General features: G+C 32.5%; 1 protein-coding gene across 3 annotated transcripts; it reads right to left on the bottom strand.

The window, feature by feature from the left end:
• Positions 1 to 4,408: 4,408 nt before the first annotated feature.
• Positions 4,409 to 27,345, bottom strand: LOC143044691 (U4/U6 small nuclear ribonucleoprotein Prp31-like). Of its 3 annotated transcripts, none has more exons than XM_076216759.1 (14): positions 27,239 to 27,345; positions 24,172 to 24,378; positions 22,883 to 22,940; positions 20,506 to 20,589; positions 17,566 to 17,663; positions 17,006 to 17,115; positions 13,776 to 13,827; positions 13,150 to 13,267; positions 10,652 to 10,809; positions 9,192 to 9,409; positions 8,386 to 8,458; positions 7,598 to 7,729; positions 6,216 to 6,391; positions 4,409 to 5,423 (listed from the first exon to the last, which is right to left on the bottom strand). In XM_076216759.1, the coding sequence occupies exons 2-13, from the start codon at positions 24,346 to 24,348 to the stop codon at positions 6,263 to 6,265; spliced, it is 1,407 nt and encodes a 468-aa protein (XP_076072874.1). In that variant the 5' UTR covers positions 24,349 to 24,378; positions 27,239 to 27,345; the 3' UTR covers positions 4,409 to 5,423; positions 6,216 to 6,262. The 3 variants fall into 3 exon arrangements, with proteins under 3 accessions (XP_076072874.1, XP_076072872.1, XP_076072873.1); XM_076216757.1 differs by having other exon boundaries at positions 6,290 to 6,391; XM_076216758.1 differs by having other exon boundaries at positions 6,290 to 6,391; positions 27,207 to 27,300.
• Between the last annotated feature and the right edge of the window lie 98 nt (positions 27,346 to 27,443).

The raw sequence follows: 27,443 nt of genomic DNA, 5'->3' as shown, positions 1-27,443 counted from the left end.
CCAACACTCTTCATCATTTCTCCAAATATATTTATTTATACCCGGTATACCTCTAGTTCCAAGAAAAAATCTGATAATTTAACACTTAGCTTATAAACCTGGGACAATACAGCACAACACAAATGCAAGAATAAACTATAAAAATCATCTGAAAAACACACAAATAAAAGAAGTAAAATCCATGGGATACAGATGCTCCCACTTGTAACTATACGGCAAATTCATCAACTTTCAATTTATAAAGGGTATTAACTTAAGAACTATGAAAGTGACAGCACTCAAATTCAAACTTGATCTGTGTTTGTTGACAATAAGCATTTTGTATAATAAGTTTAATAACATTTGGTTGAGTGCAGAAATAACTGCCATTTTTTCGATGCAGAAAGGGACTATAGAGAACTGTGAAAATGATGCCACCCTTATTTAAATATTATCTGTGCTTGCTTATATAAGTTTCATAGCTGTTAATTTCTGGTTCATTTGGACTCTTATGGTTACAGTAAATTCAGAAATTATTGCGATGATTTTATAATTGCAAAAAATGCGACAGGGTTATAATCGCAATAATTTAAACTCGCATTTTGAAATATTTTATATGAATTAAACAGGATTTTTTTGCCATGTCGCACAAAATTAAAATCGCATTATAGTCTAAAATGATAAAAGCGCAATAATAAATGCACGCAATAATTTCTGAATTTACAATAGTTGTCTTATTGGCAATCATACCACATCTTCTTTTTAGCTCACCTGTCCCGAAGGGACAAGTGAGCTTATGCCATCACTTGGCGTCCGTCGTCGTCTGTCGTCGTCGTAAACTATTTCAAGAATCTTCTCCTCTGAAACTACTGGGCCAAATACTTTCAAACTTTAACTGAATGTTCCTTAGGGTATCTAATTTATAAAATTGTATCCGAAGTTTTGATCTATCAACAAACATGGTCGCCATTGCTAAAAATAGAACATAGGGGTCAAATGCAGTTTTTGGCTTATAACTCAAAAACCAAAGCATTTAGAGCAAATCTGACTGGGGTATTATTGTTTATCAGGTCAAGATCTATCTGCCCTGAAATTTTCAGATGAATCAGACAACCTGTTGTTGGGTTGCTGCCCCTGAATTGGTAATTTTAAGGAAATTTTTCTGTTTTTGGTTATTATCTTGAATATTATTATAGATAGAGATAAACTGTAAACAGCAATAATGTTCAGCAAAGTAAGATTTACAAATAAGTCAACATGACGGAAATAGTCAGTTGACCCCTTTAGGAGTTATTGCCCTTTATAGTCAATTTTTAACCATTATTCGTAAATCTTAGTAATCTTTTACAAAAATCTTCTCCTCTGAAACTACGGGGCCAAATACTTCCAAACTTTAACTTAATGTTCCTTAGGGTATCTAGTTTGTAAATTGTATCCGAAGTTGTGATATATCAACAAACATGGTCGCCATTGCTAAAATTAGAACATAGGGGTCAAATGCAGTTTTTGGCTTATAACTCAAAAACCAAAGCATTTAGAGCAAATCTGACTGGGGTATTATTGTTTATCAGGTCAAGATCTATCTGCCCTGAAATTTTCAGATGAATCAGACAACCTGTTGTTGGGTTACTGCCCCTGAATTGGTAATTTTAAAGAAATTTTGCTGTTTTTGGTTATTATCTTGAATATTATTATAGATAGAGATAAACTGTAAACAGCAATAATGTTCAGCAAAGTAAGATTTACAAATAAGTCAACATGACGGAAATGGTCAGTTGACCCCTTTAGGAGTTATTGCCCTTTATAGTCAATTTTTAACCATTTTTCGTAAATCTTAGTAATCTTTTACAAAAATCTTCTCCTCTGAAACTACTGGGCCAAATACTTCCAAACGTTAACTGAATGTTCCTTAGGGTATCTTGTTTGTAAATTGTATCCGAAGTTATGATCTATCAACAAACATGGTCGCCATTGCTAAAAATAGAACATAGGGGTCAAATGCAGTTTTTGGCTTATAACTCAAAAACCAAAGCATTTAGAGCAAATCTGACTTGGGGTAATATTGTTTATCAGGTCAAGATCTATCTGCCCTGAAATTTTCAGATGAATCAGACAACCTGTTGTTGGGTTGCTGCCCCTGAATTGGTAATTTTAAGGAAATTTTTCTGTTTTTGGTTATTATCTTGAATATTATTATAGATAGAGATAAACTGTAAACAGCAATAATGTTCAGCAAAGTAAGATTTACAAATAAGTCAACATGACGGAAATAGTCAGTTGACCCCTTTAGGAGTTATTGCCCTTTATAGTCAATTTTTAACCATTATTCGTAAATCTTAGTAATCTTTTACAAAAATCTTCTCCTCTGAAACTACGGGGCCAAATACTTCCAAACTTTAACTTAATGTTCCTTAGGGTATCTAGTTTGTAAATTGTATCCGAAGTTGTGATATATCAACAAACATGGTCGCCATTGCTAAAATTAGAACATAGGGGTCAAATGCAGTTTTTGGCTTATAACTCAAAAACCAAAGCATTTAGAGCAAATCTGACTGGGGTATTATTGTTTATCAGGTCAAGATCTATCTGCCCTGAAATTTTCAGATGAATCAGACAACCTGTTGTTGGGTTACTGCCCCTGAATTGGTAATTTTAAAGAAATTTTGCTGTTTTTGGTTATTATCTTGAATATTATTATAGATAGAGATAAACTGTAAACAGCAATAATGTTCAGCAAAGTAAGATTTACAAATAAGTCAACATGACGGAAATGGTCAGTTGACCCCTTTAGGAGTTATTGCCCTTTATAGTCAATTTTTAACCATTTTTCGTAAATCTTAGTAATCTTTTACAAAAATCTTCTCCTCTGAAACTACTGGGCCAAATACTTCCAAACGTTAACTGAATGTTCCTTAGGGTATCTTGTTTGTAAATTGTATCCGAAGTTATGATCTATCAACAAACATGGTCGCCATTGCTAAAAATAGAACATAGGGGTCAAATGCAGTTTTTGGCTTATAACTCAAAAACCAAAGCATTTAGAGCAAATCTGACGTTGGGTAATATTGTTTTTCAGGTCAAGATCTATCTGCCCTGAAATTTTCAGATGAATCAGACAACCTGTTGTTGGGTTGCTGCCCCTGAATTGATAATTTTAAGGAAATTTTGCTGTTTTTGTTTATTATCTTGAATATAATTATAGATAGAAATAAACTGTAAATAGCAATAATGTTCAGCAAAGTAAGATCTTCAATTAAGTCAATTTGACCAAAATTGTCAATTGACCCCTTAAGGAGTTATTGCCCTTTAAAGACTTTTTTCACAATTTGTTCATCATGTTGACTTACTTTAAAAAATCTTCTCCTTTGAAACTGCTGTATCAATTTCAGCCAAACTTAGGCTTAATGAGTTTCAGAGTATCTAGTATAAATTTTATATTTTATTTCCTTGTATGTCAAGAAACATAGCTCCTATGGCTAAAATAGAACATAGGAGAAAATGATTATTTTTTTTGGCTTTTGAAGAAAATAGGACGATCCAAAAAACATTTAAATAAATCGAAAAGCCAAAATAATCATTGATGAGAGATTTAACCAAAAGAATTAAGGTGAGCGATTCAGGCTCTTGAGAGCCTCTTGTTTATATTAAGTTAAAGAACAGAAACTAGTCGTTTGGAACAGGGACAAGGTTAAAACTCATTGCCCCCTCTGCAACAGCGGGGACATAATAAAAGTAACAAAAAGAGTAAAGAAAAAAGTACAGATCTGAGAGTACATGCTTTTACTGAAAATTAGATCAAAGTCATTAACAACTTGTACCAAAAAAATCATTTTTACCAGAAAAATAGAGAACTAGCTAATCATGTATCAATGACTTCAAGATTTTTACCAGGAAAATAGAGACCTAGCTAGTCATGTATCAATGACTTCAAGATTTTTACCAGGAAAATAGAGACCTAGCTAGTCATGTATCAATGACTTCAAGATTTTTACCAGGAAAATAGAGACCTAGCTAATGATTATATTGTCTTATAATACATATATGGGACTCACAGTGAGACACATATTTATACCATAATAATGACTGCATATCATTGTCTTTTCCTGACAGAACTTCAATGCACATGATATCTTTAATAGTTACTCTTAGCAATTGATATTATTTAAAATGTCTTTCTTTTGAAGTAGTGTTGGCCTTGGGCTGTTATCTGCTCTTTAAAATAGGTGAAGTTGTCTCTTTGACATTTTATAGACAATTTTTGTGGGAAATTCACAATACAAACATCAACTCTCATTTAAAGATATGAGACAAAATTAGAAATGTTTCCTTTTCCTTATGTAAGTACACAGAGCAATTGATTAATGTGAACTAACAAAGAAACCTGTAAATTCACACTAATTCTTGTGTTTTAAATCAATGATCACATGCATATGTTTGTATATCTTTATTTTTTTTCAACAATAGTTAACAAACAGTTTGTAATAAGTCTGTTCTCAGTGTACTAAAAGATGATCATGATGATTGATTCAAATTTAATAACAACTATGCTGCAGCTGTACACATATGTATATGAAATCATAAAAAAAGCATTTTATGTGGTTAAATAAAATCAATACATATTGGTATATAAAAAAAATCAATCTCTGTTAAAATTTCAAAACTCGATAGCATTAAGGCCATTAAAAAAAAAACTCATGGGAATTTACAAATTGGAAACCAAAAAAATTTTAAAAATTCGCCCAAAATAACTTCGGTTTAAGAGAAAATTACTGCTACTTCTTGGTCTTTTGATATTTTTCTTCAATTTCTAAGCTTCATTAACAAAATGCTAAATGTGGAGGAATCCATTTTCTTTTTTCCATCAAAAATTATTTGTTTAATTGATACTAAAACAAGACTAAATCTCAGTGTTTGTCAAACATAGAATGATATACTGGATATGGTCAACATTTGTTCCAGGTGACTGAAAAGTGAGACAATATTTTTCATAGACCCTATTTTTAAAAAAATAATATACTGCGAGATCAGATTGGATTTTTTTTTTTATAATGGATGATCCTTAGATGATAAAAAAACCAATATATTTGTACAATGGCAGATGTGGAGACAACTGTATATATGTTTCTATTTATGATATAGCAGCAACAGTTATAAACATGAATTCATGATGGAATTTTGGAAAGTCTTTTTAATGATTTTAACTACTGTATGACACTCAAATGTTTTCACATGATAAATCCAGATCCTTTTCCAAGTACCATTAATAATTTTTGAGTGTTCACACAAATTTATTATCTCCCTTTTAAATAAGCACATGTTCTCAACAAATCTGATCATGTTTGATTTTTATTGAGTTTAAGAAATCCAGCTGTTGTAGAAAAGTATTTATTGTTTGCTTCTTGCACTTTCTTCTCTGCGGCTTGTGGATTTACTATTTCCAAACCCTGAAACAGACATTAATTTTTATTTAAAATGACTCTTGCAGCATTGCTAGACAGAAATGATGAAGGACATTAGTTTTATATGTGTATATAGAATATAGAATAGCGTACTAAACACCTAATAAATAAAAGATCTGTACTTTTATTAGATGTTTTTCAGCTTTGTATTGATCTGATGTTTAAAGCCCATTTCAAATGATTTTCAGTTTATTTTTATGTTATACTGTTGCACCACTGTCCCAGGTTAAGGGAGGGTAAGTGCCTTCAAACATGCTGATTAAATCCAACCACATTCTATACGTGTCTGTCCCAAGTAAGGAGCCTGTAGCTCATTGGTTTTAATTGGTTTATGTTTGTCACATTGTGTTTTATAAATTGTTTTGTTAAAATGAGGCCATTAATAGTTTTCTCAATCAATTTGCTTCATATTTTTATAGCTGACTCTATGGTGAAGGCTTTTTCTCATTGTTGAAGATTGTATATTGACTATAATTGCTTGCATCCACTTCATTTGAACATTGGTGGATAGTTGTCCTTATCGGCATCTTTTTATAGAATGTTTTGTATGCCCCAACTACGATAGTAGAGGGGCATTATGTTTTCTGGTCTGTGGGTCCGTTTCGTAAGTGTTAAGTGTGTATTTACCTGTAATGGTGTGAAGGCCACACCGGATGCCATGCCAGCTATCTGTTTTTTAAGTAAGTGTTAAGTGTGTATTTACCTGTAACGGTGTGAAGGCCACACTGGATACTGTTCAAGATATCTGTTTTAAGTAAGTGTTAAGTGTGTATTTACCTGTAATGGTGTGAAGGCCACACTGGATGCTGTTCCAGATATCTGTTTTAAGTAAGTGTTAAGTGTGTATTTACCTGTAATGGTGTGAAGGCCACACTGGATGCTGTTCCAGATATCTGTTTCTTTACTGTTGTACTACCTCCCCAAGTCTGGTTATTTTGTTTCTGTACTTTCATCTAAAATTTCAAGAATAAAAAACCTTAAAATTCATATTTTTCATTTATGTCAAAAATACGAAAGACAGATTGCCTCTCAGAATGAAACAATAGTAAACATGTGTAAGAATTAAAATAAATCCTGCACAAATCTACACTTAAATATACTAACTAGAGGCTCTAAAGAGCCTGTGTTGCTCACCTTGGTATATGTGAATATTAAACAAAGGAAGCAGATGGATTCATGACAAAATTGTGTTATGGTGATGGTTATGTGTTTGTACATCTTACTTTACTGAACATTCTTGCTGCTTACAATTATCTCTATCTATAATGATCTTGGCCCAGTAGTTTCAGTGGAAAATGTTAGTAAAAATTTACAAATTTTATGAAAATTGTTAAAAATTGACTATAAAGGACAATAACTCCTTAGGGGGTCAATTGACGATTTTGGTCATGTTGACTTATTTTTAGGTCTTACTTTGCTGTACATTACTGCTGTTTACAGTTTATCTCTATCTATAATAATATTCAAGATAATAACCAAAAACAGCAAAATTTCCTTAAAATTACCAATTCAGGGGCAGCAACCTTACAACCGGTTGTCCGATTCATCTGAAAATTTCAGAGCAGATAGATTTTGACCTGATAAACAATTTTATCCCCAAGTCAGATTTGCTCTTAATGCTTTGGTTTTTGAGTTATAAGCCAAAAACTGCATTTTACCTCTATGTTCTATTTATAGCCATGGTGGCCATCTTGGTTGGTTGGCCGGGTCATCGGACACATTTTTTAAACTAGATACCCCAATGATGATTGTGGCCAAGTTTGGTTTAATTTGGTCCAGCAGTTTCAGAGGAGAAGATTTTTGTAAAAGTTCACGACGACAGATGATGGACGACGGACGACAAGTGATGAGAAAAGCTCACTTGGCCCTTCCGGCCAGGTGAGCTAAAAATGTGTGAAGACAATATTCAACCCTGGTTCAGTCAATTTATAATAGTTCTTTATGAATTTCATCATTTAACTGAACATTTTAATTTAACAATTTCACATTATGCCTACTGAGACTAACCCTTTAATAATAAAATACCTATGACTTATTTCTTACACCTCAATGCTCACATATTATCACCACGGGGAGGTCTCACACTTCAGTGCTCACATATTATCACCTGGGGGAGGTAAATGTTGCACTTAACAATTGAATATATTGTTCATCGATACCTGTAATGTCTTAGAAATTCGGGCTTTAGTCTTTGAGTCTACAACAGGACCACGGATTCTGCCTGATTTGGCCTTTGATCCCAATGTTCCCATAGTAAATCCTAAATCATCTTGATATGCATCTTCTTCAATCTGTAAAGATATTTGTAAAAACAAATGTATCATCATAATTTTTTTTTCTTTCAAGTTTATATAAAAAATCTTATTGCGATAATATATATATCTATCAACTCTACCACTGCATCAAGTGAGATACGATATTTATTCCCTCGATTCAGTTAAATTTTCAAAATTGAAACAGACGCTTGGTGAGCTTTTTAAATATATAAAATTTAACTGTTGAAAGATGATAAATATCCTATTGCAAGAGATTTCATGGAGGAATCTGTTTCTATAATGATTTTAAGACTATATGCAGGCAAATGTTCTCCTTCTTTTCGAATGATCTGCAAAAAGATGTGTGACGTCATCAGACATGGTTGCCTTTTTTCATGACGTCACAATCAGAAATTCAGAGGAGAGCAAGAAAATTTGTCGTCATAATCGAATTTTTGCCAATGAACAACTGAGATCAAACGAACAACACGTTGATTAAATAATAATGATTTTAACCCCCTGTATGGTATTAATACACATATTTCAAAATGTTGCTGTTGAGATAGGATTGGTATTACTGAATATTTGGTAGATTATGTTATATAAATTAAAGTTGGCTTTTTTAATTCTTTTCATTCACAGAAAATGATAATATATCTAAAATAAACCAGATCATGTTCATTAGTACTGACCTCTCCAAAGCTCATTCTGTTAGCAGCTTTAGCCATTTCTGAAAGTCCTAGTCTTTCTTTTACTTTTCTGGCTCTGAAATTATGAATAAAAATATTATTTATAAAAGTTAACATACTATTCTATTACTTCATAAATTTCCAAAAAAATACTTATTATTTATATGTCAGCTTCCTCTACCAATAAAAACTAACTGCCACAAAATAGTGTTTCAAGTGGCATTTATCAAAACTCAATCAATAAATATTATCAAAAAGTAACTATAATGTCCTCTTTATCTGATAGTCTTATTGATTGTTTTTATGATTCCTACCTTCTTCCTCCTCTTTTCTTCTTGGGGACCTCTTTAGGGGCTGGGTAAACTTTAACATGATTTACTGATAGTCTTATCAGTTATTTTTATAATTCCTACCTTCGTCGTCCTCTTTTCTTCTTGGGGACCTCTATGGGGACTGGTAAAGCTTTAACATGATTTACTGATAGTCTTATCAGTTATCTTTATAATTCCTACCTTCTTCCTCCTCTTTTCTTCTTGGGGACCTCTATGGGGGCTGGTAAAGCTTTAACATGATTTACTGATAGTCTTATCAGTTATCTTTATAATTCCTACCTTCTTCCTCCTCTTTTCTTCTTGGGGACCTCTATGGGGGCTGGTAAAGCTTTAACATGATTTACTGATAGTCTTATCAGTTATCTTTATAATTCCTACCTTCTTCCTCCTCTTTTCTTCTTGGGGACCTCTATGGGGGCTGGTAAAGCTTAAATATGTTTTACTGAGAGTCTTATCAGTTATCTTTATAATTCCTACCTTCTTCCTCCTCTTTTCTTCTTGGGGACCTCTATGGGGGCTGGTAAAGCTTTCACATGTTTAACTGGAGGAGGCTCCTGTAGTTTTTCTAATTTTTGTTCAATATCAGCTGCCAGTTGGTCCCCTACTTTACCATCTACACTTTCATGGAAGCTGTCTACTCTGGCTGCTAGTGTACTTTTGGCTGATACCAACCTCGCTGCTTTCTTTCTCAGATCCTGCAATGAAGTAGAAGTAATCAGTAGAAAGATACAATTCTTTAAAAGTTGAAACCCATACTATATAACACCAATTTTTTTCCATTAAAGTTTCAATATGTTGTATACCTTAACATGTCCTTCTTTCTTCTAGTAAATATAACTTTAATAGGTACAGGAAGATGTGGTATGAGTGCCAATGAGACAACTCTCCATCCAAGTAACAATTTATAAAAGTTAACCGTTATAGGTCAAGGTATGACCTTCAACACGGAGCCTTGGCTCACACAGAACAGCAAACTATAAAGGGCCCCCAAAATTACTAAAACTATTCAAAGGGGAAAACCAACGGTCTAATCTATATAAAAAAGAGAAACAAGAAACACTGATGAATATGTTTGTACAAAGGAGTAAGTTCGGTAAGTGCCATATTTGGCCCCAATTATAAAGTTCATGGTTACAAGACAATAAATGTTTTATGTTGCCTTAAAGACATGTGAAAAAGTTAAACAGAGCTGTTTTTGTCAAAGTTTAATTCTAACACAACGATTTTTACATTCCAAAACGGTCAAGATAAGGGATTTTGGTGAAATTTGACAAAATCAGTGGGATTTCAACCAAATAAAGGACCAGGAAACATACAGCGCAGGCGTCGACAAGCTTAATATTCAAATAAGACATGTTAAATGTCTTCACAAACATTATTTTAAAAGATCTTTGTTGTCGACGTATGCTCTCTAAGTTTCCTGTCAAATAATCTTTGGAAATTTATCCATTTTCATTGATTTTTTCATGAAAAATCAATATGAGTACAACTTGTGACGTCATAATGAAACGCAGAAACGTAAAATTTTAAACAAAATGGCTTATGTCCTATTTAGTCAATGTTTTAGCTATAATTTATCGTGATATTGGTCAATAAATCCGAATTTGAAATTTACGCCCAAAAAGTGGGCCATTTTAGGACCTTATCGAACATACTCCTTTATGACTGTTAATTATTGGTTAAGGAAGTCTAAGCAAACCTAGTGACATAATTTATGATACTAACTTCGGTGCACTGAATTACATGCATGATACATGTCTGAAACACCTTCCTTAGGTGTGCAAGAGATTAAATTTTTAACCAAATGAATAAAACATAACAGTTTGTCTTTTTTTTTAATACCCAGGGATGGCAATAGACTACAATTCTTACATCAATGGATTTGGCCAAATAACATGAAAGAAGAAAAATATTTATTTCTACATAGACTATCTTACCGGTGGAGTTTTCTGTACTGTATCACTGTAGTATATGTATCCTGTGTGTGGCATGATAGCTGCTGTAGAGAATCCAGACAATGTCTTCTTCTGTGAGCCCAAAAGCAAAACATTACACGCTGGCATCTTAGACAAGTTTGTTAACCCTCCTGCCAGACCTGTGAAATAAATAATATACAATCAGTCATACCTTTCTTCAGTAGTCTCTTGTTTCACATGTATTCTGTCAGTCTAATGCTGACCACACTTATGTTAAAGGAAATATCGTTTTTGCAAAGGAGAACGTATGATAAGGTTTTCTTCCCCCTTAGAAGTATAATGTAATATGAATCAGACATCATCCTTACTGGTTTATCACACATTAGTACCTCACTTTTCAACATAACTTGACTAGGTAATTTTTAAAAGTTACTTGTTTAAGTCATGTTCCCTAACTGATTAACAATTCATGTTACAACTGTCTACGGCAAATTATGAGCATTCTTGATGAAAGTACCCCATAAAATATTTCAGATGCACTAAAATTAAAAGTCTTTTTTTTTTACAGAATTAAGGGAGACATTCAGTGGTTGTCGTTGGTTCGTGTCTGTCATATTTGTTTTCCTTAGATTGTTTTTATATAAAGTATGCCTTAAGTTTTCTCAATTGAATTGTTTCATAATTTCCATGTTGGGGCCTTTTATAGCTGACTATATGAAATAGGTTATTCTCATTGTTGAAGGCTGTATGGTTGCCTATAATTGCTTATATTCACTTCATTTAAACTTTGGTTGATAGTTGTTTCATAGGCAATATAATATGATTGCCTATAATTTCTTATATTCACTTTATTTGAACTTTGGTTGATAGTTGTTTCATAAGCAATCATACCTCATCTCCTTATTTTTCTATTGAGAAATCAATTTAAATGAATGATTATTCAGTCAGTGGCGGATTTACCGGGGGGGGGGGGGGGGGGGGGGGGGGCACAAGGGGCACGTGCCCCCCCCCAGTTCAGGTCAACAATTTTTTTTTCTAACATAATTTTATTGATACTGAAACTTCTCATCTAGTGCGGAAATTGTCACAGCTTGATTAGGCTTCTTAAACTGGCCGTTAATTAATACCAGCGTCCCCATGCGTGATTTATGACAACTTATCGGTGGGTGTGTAAATATTGACACCTGTGTGTAATATGTCTATGCAAAAGATTTTATGTAAAATAGATCAAAATACATTTACATTATGATTGGAATAGTACAAAATTGTATTGGTTTATAATACAATACCGATTAAGATCGATTACCAGGTGAAACGTCTGATCTGTGTTTTTGAAGAAAAGGTACAAACATTTCCTGTAAATGTACTTTTTTTCCAAAACTTTCTTTTTTTGAATTTATTTAGCAACAAATTAAACTATTTATTTTTTGATAACTTAGAAGATATGTTTTTTTTTTAAATAATATCATATTTCATTCCCCTCTTATGGAAGGGAAATCAACAAAAAAATTTACTCCCCCTGCCCTTTACCCTAATGCTTTCCCTCGTCCAGGAAAAATAAATTGACATTTCCTATTAAATAATCATTAATAAAATGCTACTTGATTTTCGTTAAAATTTAGTTTGTAACAGAATCTTGGACTTAAACATTTCTCTAAAAGCCGAAGCATGCAGTTATATTTGTTTTTATTGGTCTTGTTTCAATTACCATGCATGTACATGGACGAGGCTATGCAAAAGGTCACCATTTATGAAGATATAAAGGTGTTTTGCAGATATTCGAATAATGTGCAAAAAAGTATAAGTCGGGGCCAAAAATATAGATAACAGAATATAGAGTTGATGAAATATAAAGAAAATATTGTTTAAATTGTTGCATGGTGTTAACGTCCAGTGGCAAATATTTGATGCATGTTTAGGTCGAATATAATAAAGATCAATTGGCAATAAAGTGCAAAAGTAAAAAACTTAAAACATATCGAAATACAGAAATAATGATTTGACACACCCCCCCCCCCCAAAAAAAAACACAAAAAAACACAAAAACAAACCTAGCACCCACTCAAATCCGCATATATATATTTAACAACAAAAATATTGGTTCATGGTGCCCCCCCAGACATCGAAGTCCTGGATCCGCCCCTGTCAGTTGTTTGATTATTGTTTCCAATATTATATGTAATCAATATTTAAAATACAATATTATAGGGTTATTGCATGAATATTGGGGAATATTGTCCCGAGTAGAATTTTATATTGCACGAGCTTGCGAGTGCAATATATGTTCTACGAGGGACAATATTCCCCAATATTAATGCAATAACCCTTTTATTGTATAGCAATATAATATTTGAAAGTAAAAATTGGTTTAAACTAAGATTCTGTTGTTGATGATGTAATGAATTTAGAAGTTTTATTGCATTAGTGCAATATTAGAATTTATTGCACGCTAACTTTTGGTTTCTTTCTGTGGGAAATATTATATTGCTATGCAATAAAAATGAATGCTAAACTCTTACCCATCAATTTGGCAGCTATTGAAGCCCCTACAATAATTGAGAGGTTAGGTGCAATGAAAGACATCCTAGACTCCACATACTCAAATATCTTTAGTTTGAATTCGCTTAATTCAACAGCCTGAAAATACAAAAGATATTATGTGAACTCTATATGTAATCTTCCATGTACTGTCCCACATTTATTTGTTCATTTCTGTGTGTGTCCTATGTATTTTATGAGGTGGTTTGAGCTATTGAACTATAGTGTTACCTCTTTTACATACATTAGGGGCACTAGCTGTCAAATTTATGTTTTGGCTCCGTTGCCAACCAGTCTTTGTTCTGACTAGAATAGACAGATATTTAGAGGAGTAGCAGCATACAAATTTCAAAGTCTACAGAGACTACAATTTTAGGCAGCAATCTAAGCTTTATATTTATTTATACTAAAGTTATTGTCTGGAAACCAACCGTCTTCAGACGACGACAACCATGACATGATACCAATGTACGACTGCAAAATGTTTTGCGGTTGTATAAAAACCAAAGAAACATTTAAGTCTTACATTGTACTTCATACAATTTCAAAAGAAATAAATTGATTTTAGGAGTATATCTTGATGCAAAGATAAATAATTAAATTTTACCATTCTGCAGGCATCCATGACAACCGCTAATTCTTCATCTGTAAGCATTGAACTAAAACAGAATACTGCAAAAGTGAATTACTATTTCTTCAAATTATAGAACTGATGACTGGACAACTTTGAGTAACTAACAGTATTCAAATTAAATAGGAAATAAGTCTAAACACCCAACATTTTTTCACACAACTATTTCATCACTTTAATTTATTGCCTACATATTCATAATTAAATCATTTTAAAACAAGAATGTGTCCAAAGTACACGGATGCCCCACTCAATCATTTTCCATGTTCCATGGACCGTGAAATAGGGTAAAAATCTAATTTGGCATTAAAATTAGAAAGATCATATCATAGGGCACATGTATACTAAGTTTCAAGTTGATTGGACTTCAACTTCATCAAAAACTACCTTGACCAAAAACTTTAACCTGAAGCCAAAAACTTTAACCTGAAATTTGCACTATCATTTTCTATGTTCAGTGAACCGTAAAATTGGGGTCAAAACTCTAATTTGGCATTTAAATTAGAAAGATCATATCATAGGGCACATGTATACTAAGTTTCAAGTTGATTGGACTTCAACTTCATCAAAAACTACCTTGACCAAAAACTTTAACCTGAAGCCAAAAACTTTAACCTGAAATTTGCACTATCATTTTCTATGTTCAGTGAACCGTAAAATTGGGGTTAAAACTCTAATTTGGCATTTAAATTAGAAAGATCATATCATAGGGCACATGTATACTAAGTTTCAAGTTGATTGGACTTCAACTTCATCAAAAACTACCTTGACCAAAAACTTTAACCTGAAGCCAAAAACTTTAACCTGAAATTTGCACTATCATTTTCTATGTTCAGTGAACCGTAAAATTGGGGTCAAAACTCTAATTTGGCATTTAAATTAGAAAGATCATATCATAGGGCACATGTATACTAAGTTTCAAGTTGATTGGACTTCAACTTCATCAAAAACTACCTTGACCAAAAACTTTAACCTGAAATTTGCACTATCATTTTCTATGTTCAGTGAACCGTAAAATCGGGGTCAAAACTCTAATTTGGCATTTAAATTAGAAAGATCATATCATAGGGCACATGTATACTAAGTTTCAAGTTGATTGGACTTCAACTTCATCAAAAACTACCTTGACCAAAAACTTTAACCTGAAGCGGGACAGACGGACGAACGAACGGACGAACGAACGAACGAACAGACGGACGAACGGACGCACAGACCAGAAAACATAATGCCCCTCTACTATCGTAGGTGGGGCATAAAAACTAAATTTGAGGTACTTTTTAGAAATTCCCTATCATAATGACTATGTATGTAAAGTTACAAATGGATGCAACTATAACTTCATCATAAACTACCTCGACCAAAAACTTTAACCTGGCAAAGAGCTGTTTCACACAATCTCATTTTCATGTTCAATGAACCATGAAATGAGGACCAAAACCTAAATTTGAGGTACTTTTTAGAAATTCCCTATTATAATGACTATGTATGTAAAGTTACAAATGGATGCAACTATAACTTCATCATAAACTACCTCGACCAAAAACTTTAACCTGACATGGGACAGACGGACGAACGGACGAACGAACAGACGAACGAACAGACGGACGAACGGACGCACAGACCAGAAAACATAATGCCCCTACTACTATCGTAGACGGGGCATAATTAGGATGTGATATCTATAAAACTGAGAATGGAAAAGGGGAATATGTCAACTAGACATCAACCCGACCAAAGAGAAGATATGTTTGTATGTTATGATGGGAACAAGTTAGTTGCAGTTATTATATATAAGAAGATTTGGTACGAGTGCCAATGAGACAACTCTCCATCCAAGTCACAATTTAAAAAAAGTAAACCATTACTATGCATTATAGGTCAAAGTACCGTCTTCAACACAGAGCGTTGGCCTTTAAAGTTTACTTTTCTTGTTGCATTAGAAAAATAAAGAAACTCTTCTGTGGAATTTTACTATGAAATTAAATCAAGATCTATATTTAGTTTATTCTGTGATGACTCAAATGTTTTATGTTAAGTTTTATTTCATTGGTGAATGGCCTCAGGAGAAATAGAACTTCAAGTATCAGCGAAATTTTATTATGTAAATAACAGAACTTAAAAGATCTTAAACAAAAAATCTGTCCAAAGTACACAGATGCCCCACTCGCACTATCATTTACTATGTTCAATGGACTGTGAAATTGGGATAAACACTCTTATTTGGCGTTATAATTAGAAAGATCATATCATAGGGAACATGTTGGCAAAGTTTCAAGTTGTTCGGACTTCAACTTCATCAAAAATTACCTTGACCAAAAACTTTAACTTGAATCGGGACAGACGGATGGACGAACAAACAGACGCACAGACCAGAAAACATAATCCCCCCCCGCCCCTACTATATTGTAGGTGTGACATAAAAACAGAAAAAAATTTACAGGTCTATGTTCTTGTTTTTGAGATAAAGCCATTAAAAGTTTGGCAGAAATGATATTCTCTAGTTTTTTCATACAACATTTAAAATTGGCACCTTTTTTCTTTATAAAAATTATGATAACATAACTACGATATTAAAAGGTTTTCAAAAAAGACTTTTAACTAAGTGAAATTAAATATGAAAAGAAAGTAAAAAATAGCAGACATTTTTTTCAATGGCTATTCCAAATATCTGACAAAAAGTAAAAAAACAAGACTAGTAAACATCCCTAATGCATTTAATTGGAATGATAAGTAATAAAGGTTAATGGTTATCAGACAAAATTCTGTATGTGTTTATTTAGCCTTTCATTTTCATACTTATTATAAAGTCAATTTGTTAACTTTGCCTTTCATTTCACACTTAATTTCTGAAAATAAATTCTATTTGTAAGTTAGCACAGTTTACACATCAATTAACTCCTAAAAATAACCTTTATTTCTACATTATCATTAGGCTTACAGTAAAAAGCAATTTATACTAGGTGACTCTAATTCTGAAATGACCAGAAATGTCTGCCGACAGCATTTGATTCTTCTTTTAATTCCAGAATTGTTTTCAATTTTACAAAATTTAACCAGAACTGCTGCACCTATATTTTTGAGGTTTTTTTTTTAATTCTTTACCACTATGTCTACTTGGGTAATGAATAATTACATTTGTTATAAGTCTGTTTGTTTTAACCAGAAAAATCAACTGTGTTTATTACATCTCATTTAACTATACCTACCCTTGTGTAGTAGATGCAGTAACACTGACAACCATTATGGTGGCTGGGGTTAGTATTTCTTGTAAATTTTCATTGTTTTTGGAATTTTCTAAAATGCTGTTTCCAAGGTTCTGCAAAAAATATATCAAACTATAGAATTACTGTAAATATAGAGAAGCATTTACATCTATTACTTGGTGGCAAAATGGGAATAATTGTATTTTATAATTTTGTGTTACCAGTGACAGACACATTCCAGATTGTCATGATTTTTCTCAGCACTAATTAGTTTATTAATGTTGTTGAGCATGGACATACAGTTGTGACAAGGACTATTTCATTTATACAGCAATAGTTACATTTGCATATTTCTACATTCTGTTACTGAATATATCACATCTTTCAAATTAGTAAAATAAAATAATCTGGTTTTGTTAATTTCAATAATTCATAATATTTCCTTAGATTGTTTTATTGTTATTTCCATCTACTTCAATATTGGATTTTTTTTTAAATATTTATCAAATATGTATTTCCAATATTAAAACTCAAAATCTACAGAGAACAATTATATTACAAACCTTCACAGTCCTAACATATTCCATAGGCATGGGAACTAATGATTCTAACTCTGGAAATCTTTTGGAATAATGATCTCTGGTAAACTTGTGTATCACATCTGAAAAACAACAAAATGTGAGGTATATATTTTCAAAAACTTACTTAAACATGCATTCTGACATTCAAAAGTTCTTTCAATAATCATAAGAATAAAAAGTGATTTCAGTACTTAAAGATAATCTTTGATCATCTCAACGAGATTGATTTTCTCGCTTGAGCCGGGACGGCATAAGCAAGAAAAGCAATCGTGTTGAGATGACCAATGATAATCTGTTTATCGATATTTTACCTATGACAACATTGTCAATTTCATTAGCAAAGCCGCGTGCCTCCTTAGTTCCTAGCAATAATTTTCCATCTCATAGGAGTAGCATTATATGAAAAATTATCACAAAAAAAGATCAAAGGAAAAATGCACAAAATAGCGATAATACTACCTATACAACTAAGCATGTATTTTTAACAACATTATTGGCTTTCACATTTTGGCTTTAAATGTTCCTGATGCAACAGATTTAAAAAGTGTAACTTGTTACCTGGACCTCCAGTAGAAATCAAGCTTAAGAAAAAATTATACCAGATGCTCCGCAGGGAGTAGCTTTATACGACCGCAGAGGTTGAACCCTGAACGGTTGGGGCAAGTATGGACACAACATTCAAGCTGGATTCAGCTCTAAATTTGGATTGTGATTAAATAGTTGACACAGCATAGGTTTCTGACACAGAATGAATGTGTTCTAATGAACTTAAAATTTTTGTTTTCTCTTAGAGCAATTCACTATGCTGTTGAATATTAATCCTCTCAAAAAAATGTTTGAAGAAATTTTCTTTTTTATTTATGAAATTTCAAATGAGAAAAATTGAACCCAATTTTTTTAATCACATCCCCCTTTCCCTTATTCCAAAACTAATCTCAATTCAAATTTATAATGAAGTTTGCAACAATAACTACTCATTTAAATACATCATAAAATATTAAGATGTAAAAAAACTGCTTGTTATCACTGAATGGTAAAGATTATTTTAATTTATCAGGCATCAGTTGGTAGTAAAAAGTGAATATACATTGTATATTGTATATAACAAAGATTTAAGTTGATTCTGGACAAAGAAAGATAACTCCAATTAAAAAAAAAATCTTGCTATTGCACAATATTTTGCAATTAGATATTTCTTGCTTACTATTCTGGAAAAAGAAAGATAACTCTCATTAAAAAAAAATTTGCTATTTCACAATATTGTGCAATTAGATATTTCTTGCCACTGCGCAATACTGTGCAATTGAAAAGACTTGCTATTGCACAATACTTAATATAATAATTTTAGATCCTGATTTGGACCAACTTGAAAACTGGGCCCATAATAAAAAATCTAAGTACATTTTTGGATTCAGCATATCAAAGAACCCCAAGATTTCAATTTTTGTTAAAATCAGACTAAGTTTAATTTTGGACCCTTTGGACTTTAGTGTAGACCAATTTGAAAACAGGACCAAAAATGAAGAATCTTCATACACAGTTAGATTTGGTATATCAAAGAACCCCATTTATTCAATTTTTGATGAAGTCAAACAAAAAGTTTAATTTTGGACCCCGATTTGGACCAACTTGAAAACTGGGCCAATAATCAAGAATCTAAGTACATTTTTAGATTCAGCATATCAAAGAACCTAACTGATTCATTTTTTGTCAAAATCAAACTAAGTTTAATTTTGGACCCTTTGGACCTCAATGTGGACCAATTTGAAAACGGGACCAAAAGTTAAGAATCTACATACACAGTCATGACAGTTAGATTCGGCATATCAAAGAACCCCAATTATTCAATTTTGATAAAATCAAACAAAGTTTAATTTTGGACCCTTTGGGCCCCTTATTCTGTTGGGACCAAAACTCCCAAAATCAATACCAACCTTCCTTTTATGGTCATAAACCTTGTGTTTAAATTTCATAGATTTCTATTTACTTATACTAACGTTATGGTGCGAAAACCAAGAAAAATGCTTATTTGGGTCCCTTTTTGGCCCCTAATTCCTAAACTGTTAGGACCTAAACTCCCAAAATCAATACCAACCTTCCTTTTGTAGTCATAAACCTTGTGTCAAAATTTCATAGATTTCTATTAACTTAAACTAAAGTTATAGTGCGAAAACCAAGAAAATGCTTATTTGGGCCCTTTTTGGCCCCTAATTCCTAAAATGTTGGGACCAAAACTCCCAAAATCAATACCAACCTTCCTTTTGTGGTCATGAACCTTGTGTTAAAATTTCATAGATTTCCATTCCTTTTTACTAAAGTTAGAGTGCGAAAACTAAAAGTATTTGGACCACGACGACGACGACAACGCAGACGACGACGCCAACGTGATAGCAATATACGACGAAAATTTGAAGTCGTATAATAAGTTCTGAAGTAAGAACTCTATTTTGAATTATTTCATATTTCAAAAAAACATTGTTTAAAGATCAGATATATTCTTTTTTTTAAATATTTTCCAGCTTCTAATACTTATTCATGTGTGTATTGTATTGTTTGGCTGCTATCTCCTTCTTTCTTCATTGTCGAGTCAATTATTAATTTTACCATTTAGTGGTTTTAAACTCTACCTTGAAAACTGAAACAGGGTAGAGTAGTGTCCCCTACATGTAGCGTTATCAATTTGTTTAAATTTTTTTATCATTTTTTATATTATCATTAAACTTCAGTAACCCTGTCGTCTCATGAATTTATTTCAAACTTTGTTTTAATCTTGAATATTATCTGCAGAACATTTCCCATTATCCTTAAGTTTTTAGTGGATTGTTGTCTCTTTGGTAACCATAGATGTCCTAGAATTTATATCATTTATTTATTTATAAACCCAGAAAATTTCAGTTGCTTATATTTATAAAGAAAACTAACTTATTTCATTATCTATTTCAACTGTTAAATTGTTTGCTTCAACAATAAGTTGATATTCTGGATCTGCTTCAACTGGACCAGCAACTGAAAAATAAATATAGAAATTTAAGTATTACAAATGCCATCACACAACTTCTTTCAGGGAGGGAATATGTAGATTCATCTTTAAATGAAAGGTAGCACCTGGACTTCAATAGGTTTTTTCCTTTAAATCTTTTTTTCAATTTTTATGCCCCACCTACGATAGGAGAGGGGCATTATGTTTTCTGGTCTGTGCGTCCGTTCGTCCGTTCGTCCGTTCGTCCGTCTGTTCGTTCGTCCGTCCGTTCGTTCGTCCGTCTGTCCCGCTTCAGGTTAAAGTTTTTGGTCAAGGTAGTTTTTGATGAAGTTGAAGTTCAATCAACTTTAAACTTAGTATACATGTGCCCTATGATATGATCTTTCTAATTTAAATGCCAAATTAGAGTTTTGACCCCAATTTTACGGTTCACTGAACATAGAAAATGATAGTGCAAATTTCAGGTTAAAGTTTTTGGTCAAGGTGGTTTTTGATAAAGTAGAAGTCCAATCAACTTGAAACTTAGTATACATGTTCCCTTTGATAAGATCATTCTAATTTCAATGCCAAATTAGAGAATTTATCCCAATTTCACGGTCCACTAAACATAGGAAATGATAGTGCGAGTGGGGCATCCGTGTACTGTGGACACATTCTTGTTTTTCATTTATGCCCCACCTACGATAGTAGAGGGGCATTATGTTTTCTGGTCTGTGCGTCCGTTCATCCGTCCGTCCGTTCGTTCGTCCGTCCGTTCGTTCGTTGGTCCGTCTGTCCCGCTTCAGGTTAAAGTTTTTGGTCAAGGTAGTTTATGATGAAGTTGAAGTCCAATCAACTTGAAACTTAGTATACATGTGGCCTATGATATGATCTTTCTAATTTAAATGCCAAATTAGAGATTTTTAACCCCAATTTTACGGTTCACTGAACATAGAAAATGATAGTGCAAATTTCAGGTTAAAGTTTTTGGTCAAGGTAGTTTTTGATAAAGTAAAAGTCCAATCAACTTGAAACTTAGTATACATGTTCCCTTTGATAAGATCATTCTAATTTCAATGCCAAATTAGAGAATTTATCCCAATTTCACGGTCCACTAAACATAGGAAATGATAGTGCGAGTGGGGCATCCGTGTACTGTGGACACATTCTTGTTTATCATGTTCTAAGTTTTTCATTTAGTGATGACTATGTTAGATAAAAATGTATGCTTTAACATGTTGGTTAAAAACTCTTGAAGATTTCATAAATGTATTAGTTTTAAAAAAAAAATATGAAGGATTCGAAAAAAATCCTTCTTTTTTATATTTTCCTTCTGAAATAATGGTTTCTCCTATTGTAAATTGCTTTAAAATTGTAAACATTATATGTATCGTCCATTGTCCAAATGTTTACTATTAGTAGCAATTCTGATTACAAAGTAGCTTCCAGAGGTATGATATATGTTCATTTTGCTTCACACCACCCATCACAATTAAGACCAAGACATCATAACTTGTGTAATCAAATATGTACTGTTTTCAAGGTAATGGATAGGTAGGTAAAGAAATTCTACATTTGAGAACAAATTATGTTGCATAAGGCTATTAGGAGAGAACTGTTCTAAAACTTTAAAAATGCTTAATCAAAATTATCTGGTCTACTGGTGCTTAAATTTAAACATGTAACGGTAGTCATGGAAATTTAGGTTATGTAGAAAGGCAGGAAACAGGAAACAGACTATTTTGGTTTTTTGCCTGAACAAAAAAAAAATGTTACTTTTTATAACTTGTCACACCAAAATTAGTCTAGACTCAGGGCAATCTAATTAAAAACCGATCTCTCATCGCTCCTGTTTCTGATATGTCGCGTGGGAGATCTAACGAAACCCGCTTTGAGGTCACATGTGAGTGACCTCGTAGGTGTGTCTTTTTCGACCAATGAAATTGAGTCTTCCACGATCTTGGAAGTTTAATGTAAGGCAAAGGGATGTAACTCATTTTATTTACGACGAAATCGTCAGTCAAAATAATTCATAAACTTTTTTGATTGGCTTATTAATAGGTCGTCAACTCATTTGCATATCTTTATAAATTCATAACTTTTAGTTCACTCACATGTGACCTCAAAGCCAGTTTCGTTAGATCTCCCACGCAACATATCAGAAACAGGAGCGATGAGAGATCGGTTTTTAATTAGATTGGACTCAGGGGGCATTTATATGAAGGTCATATATTTAGATGATTGTCCATTATTGAAGACTGTAAGGTGAACTCAGGAGAAGTTGTATTGTAGGATTGCTGACATTTAACCAAAATTATTGTACAAAATTGTATTCTCTACCTTTTTTACGTCTTGGTTGAGTGGCATATACTTGAACTTGCTGCATGACATCCTTCAGCTGAAAACAATATACAAATTTTAGTATAAATGTGATTAAGGCATGTCAATCCCTACAATTGTTTCAATAATGCAGTCTTCATAGAAATTTGATTGATGGAAAGCAAGATTGCATCATTTCACTCAGTAAAAAATCTTCTAGTATCAAGCCTATTTCTTATACATGTACATATCTTCCTTATATCCAAAATACTTATGTTTTGTTAAAAAAAATATCTTGATCTTTAACTTGTTCAAAAATATAAGGCAATTACAAAATTCAAATACTGTAAATTCTGACATTACTGTGAAGTTTTTTCGTGTCAATTATTCAAATATTGTGACTACTTGAGTTTTCCCAAAAAAAGTGCTCATATTCTGATATCTGAATCATGTATTTGTTTATAGGTTTTCATAAAATCACAACAATTTAACTCACATCTTTGTTTATTCTTTAATACAAATTATTTTAGACGTAAAATAAAAACAAAATTAATATATAATTATCTTTTGATCGGTACTGTTTATCAATGTTTTAAATTACCTCGTGTTTTTTTTATGAAAACAAGCGGTTTGGAAAAATGTAAATGAATATTTTATTTTCAGGTACTTAGTAGTAAACAAAGTATAGGCAGTGGAATATACACATGATACATTCATTTCCCTTGACTTAGGGAGATATAAAGATTTCTTCACCCTTGAAAAGTCATATTTCCCTCGGGCAGGGCCCTCGGAATAAGAATTTTCTTGGGTGAACAAATCTTCACATCTCCCACAGAAATGGGAAATAAATGTAAAATATTTATTACCACAAATTATTTGCTTACAGTCAAATAAGTATGTCAAAGTAGCTTCTACGGTTCTACATGTACCGGCAGATTTTAACAGCAAATTGTTCAGGTCAGATCATATTAAAATGTGGGATATAAATAAATATGTTAAATAGAAACAAGAAGGTAGGCATTTGTGGATGTTTAAAATCATTACAAGGTATGCCTAACTTGAACTGAACCTATTTAGCTCCACACTATGAAACAGCTATATATGTGCATACTGAAAAATTCATTTGAGGTCAGTTGGTTTCCTATGCTTATCAAATATTTCAATGTAATATATAGTAGCTAACGGCATATATTAAATAATGATTTAAACTGAAACTACATTTGTGGTTTTTGAGAACAAAGAAGTAAATTGTAGCCTGCTGATTGGGTGGATTTTAAGGAGCTTCAGTCATCATATAAATCATATATAACCTTTTGGCTATCCCTTAGTTTTGCTACTGATCTAACAGAGTCCTTTGTTGAGAAGTCAACTTCTTCAGAGACTTCAGCCACTTCAGAAATATCAGTCATTTCAATATCAGCTTCATCTTCTATTGCCTCCCCTCCTGCCTCTTCGTAATCTGCTAGAAGTTCATCTGCTAGAGACATCTTGTTTAACTGTTTCTCAAAAACTTAGAACTAAAATACAAAAAATATAAATGTGCATGACTGAAATCTATTAGAACATGTACATGTCTAATTTTCAGTATTCCAACTGAACTATACTGATTAACCTTTTTTATGTGGTGATCGAGGTGTAATAAATATATAAGGATGTTATATTATGCTCCTTGTGAGCCCATTTGATGGAAATAAAGCATCTTCTTCTTCTATAGTGTGTATATCCAACATGGCAACCGTTATGATATCCTTGGTCGCCATGTTGGCTGATCATGTACACACTAAATGTATATAAACTTTATAATGATCTTTATGAACTTACCTGCTTTCTGTAAATCATTTTTAAGTTACATGTATAAAATACTCTTATAATGTAATATTATTTGATAATCAATCATGAATGTTTAAAAGTCACCAATATGTGCTAATACTAAAATTTCAAGTGTTATTTAGTTATTACAAGTGTTATTCAGATAATAATGGTGTTATTCTGTCATTTGTGTTACCCCATGTCTATTATATAAAGTATTGTCACTTGTGTAAATGTTTATTGCGTTACTATCAGAGATGCAACTAATCGTCGGACCTGTCAGACCTAAGGGGCAGAATTTATGCAGGTCCGGCAAAACTCGTTGCTGTGCAGGACCTGATGGCCGTCAATATTTTAGTCTGCTTGGGTCAGCCAAAACTTAATTCCCCGTCGGTCCTGGCAGAGTATTTTGTTTATAAAATTGTGAATTTACAACCACGTTGCATGATTAGATAGAACAACATTCAAGGCTTCGATTACATAATAGAAATCGGGAGTTCAAACTGTTTTAATGATAACTATTATAGCCGGACACCTTCCAAATATCCTTCCTTAAAAAATAAAAATAAAACCTTTTGCAGTATAAATTTCAGTTTTGAAATCGTATGTTTGACATCGTTAATTTATTGAAATATTTATATCAAACGCAGTTATTTAACAGAGAATACACACCATTGGTTTGAAAAATGACGTAACTTTAACCTCCGTAGCAGAGTTCAAAAAATCTATGGGTCACTGAATATTCACAATATATTTTATTTTTTAAACTTTTCTTTCAAATTAGTTTAATCCAGAAAAAAGTAAAAACATTGCCTGACTGTACCTTAAGTTGAATATCTATATCCAAATTCAATTAATTAAAGCTGTAATCCATGATCAAAAATTGAATGCTTTGTTTACAATTGTTGAAAGCCATGTGCTTTTTAGCAGGAAAATTCGGGAAACCCCTTAACAGGAAACAGTTACATTTCATTGTTATTTATAGACATATTACAAAGTTTTTACATAGATTATTTTGAGTGAAAATATAGGTCTGGCAGAAATGTGATGGGTCTGGCAAAACTTCGTACCCTGTAGGTCCCAATGTCTGACAGGAAAAAAAAACTGTTTGCATCTCTGTACTATACATACAATTGAGAATGGAATAGGGAATCATCATAATGTACCAAAGTGACAACAACCCGATCAAAGAGCAGAAAACAGCTGATAAACACCTGACCAATTGGTCTTCAATATCACGAGAAAATCCTCACCTGGAGGCAGATTCAGCTATCCTGCTAAATCATGTATGGTGCAGTCCGGAGTATCCGCATTCATACATGTTCATTCATGAACACATTCATAACATACTTTTATTTCATAAAATCTTTTGTTTGTATGGTTTCATCCTTTAGATTTTGTGTAATGTGTGTCCAAAATTAGGGAAACCCCTGTTCTGAGAGTTCCTTTAATGTCTGGTGATTTCGCGCATGCCTTCAAAAAAATAGCTTATTTGGAATAAAAAAGATTTTATACTACTAAATATAGCTGAGTTTGTACCAAACACACTTCCAAGGATGCAGAGCAAAAATTATTTCAATCTGATATTAATATGACTTAACCCTTTCCTCCATGGATTTTTTTTCTTCACAAACTTGATTCGCATAAGGATTTTTTTCAATAAAAAAAATCATCAGGTTTAAAGTATTTATGCATTGTGAAAACGAATATTTCATCAATGAAATTCAAGTCAGATATTCTCATAAATATTCTTTTCATATTGGATACAAACTGTTTAAAGTCTGATGCAGACATTTTGTAGTCAAAGCATTTCAACTGAGGTACTACACAGACGTCAAAAGGCATCATTATGGAGTAAAGGGGGTGGCGTCAAAAAGCGTCATAATGGAGGAAAGGGTTAAATATAACAAATTTTATCTGATGATGTAACTTTTTAAATGGAAATTAACCAAATGTGGTAAATCACGGAATTGCAGTTATTATTAATTCTTGAACTTATCAATTTTATTCTTTTTTATCCCTTCAGAAGGCTAAAACAATAACAAGAATGATTTTGTATGTTTTAATGTGTTGATATAAATATAAGACGAAATCAGCTAATGCGCGATATCACGGGAGGCGCGGACACCGGGGACTCCACTGTTAACAAAAATGTATGCTAGTTCAGTGAAAATTGAGCTCATACTCAACTCCAAAACATATAAATGAACTTAAATTATAAATTATACAATACTAACAAAGTGCAATCACTCCAACGTCTCCGTATATATTAAAATTTTTATATTTATATTAAGGTATAAATTGTTCAAACAAGGAATAAAACCTTCAAAAAGCTATGTTATGCAAATCTATGGATGGTACCAACGGGATTCGAACCCTCAATCTTGGGATATTAAGGCAACGCTCTAACCAATTGAGCCAAAGAAGAGGATCTTCCCTAACTCAACTAGTTACTAAGTTAGACCACCTTTATAACTAAAGGTCTACAACAGCTAGCACAACAAATAAACTTTCGAGTCAAAACTTAAATATTTACATTATGATTATGCCAAATTGTTGTAATTTTACCAATTATCTGGATTTCAATTCCTCAAAATACGTCTGAAATAAACATAAACAGCCACTACTAAATTTTTACATGGGGGCTGCCATTTTTCGTAATCAAAACGTTTGTGGGATTGCCTTAAAAAGTAATACCTGGTTTAATTTTTGGTGACGGATAATTTCCGGGGGAAAAAGAAAGGCACTGGCTACGGTTACATTGGAGACTAAT

This window comes from Mytilus galloprovincialis, chromosome 9 (assembly GCF_965363235.1).
Source record: "Mytilus galloprovincialis chromosome 9, xbMytGall1.hap1.1, whole genome shotgun sequence".
In the NCBI taxonomy this organism is placed as follows: domain Eukaryota; kingdom Metazoa; phylum Mollusca; class Bivalvia; order Mytilida; family Mytilidae; genus Mytilus; species Mytilus galloprovincialis.
Note: the sequence above shows the minus strand (reverse complement) of the source record. Positions and strands in the feature narration are given on the sequence as shown.

Bases quoted from the DNA above. Each gene is read 5' to 3' on its own strand.
- LOC143044691 (XM_076216757.1), bottom strand. From the start codon at position 24,348: ATGTCTCTAGCAGATGAACTTCTAGCAGATTACGAAGAGGCAGGAGGG. The intron at 20,590-22,882 runs GTAGAGAATACA...TTTATTTTTCAG, and splicing joins TCAACCAAGACGTAAAAAAG to TTGCTGGTCCAGTTGAAGCA. The intron at 8,459-9,191 runs GTAGGAATTATA...TCATAATTTCAG, and splicing joins AAGAAAAGAGGAGGAAGAAG to AGCCAGAAAAGTAAAAGAAA.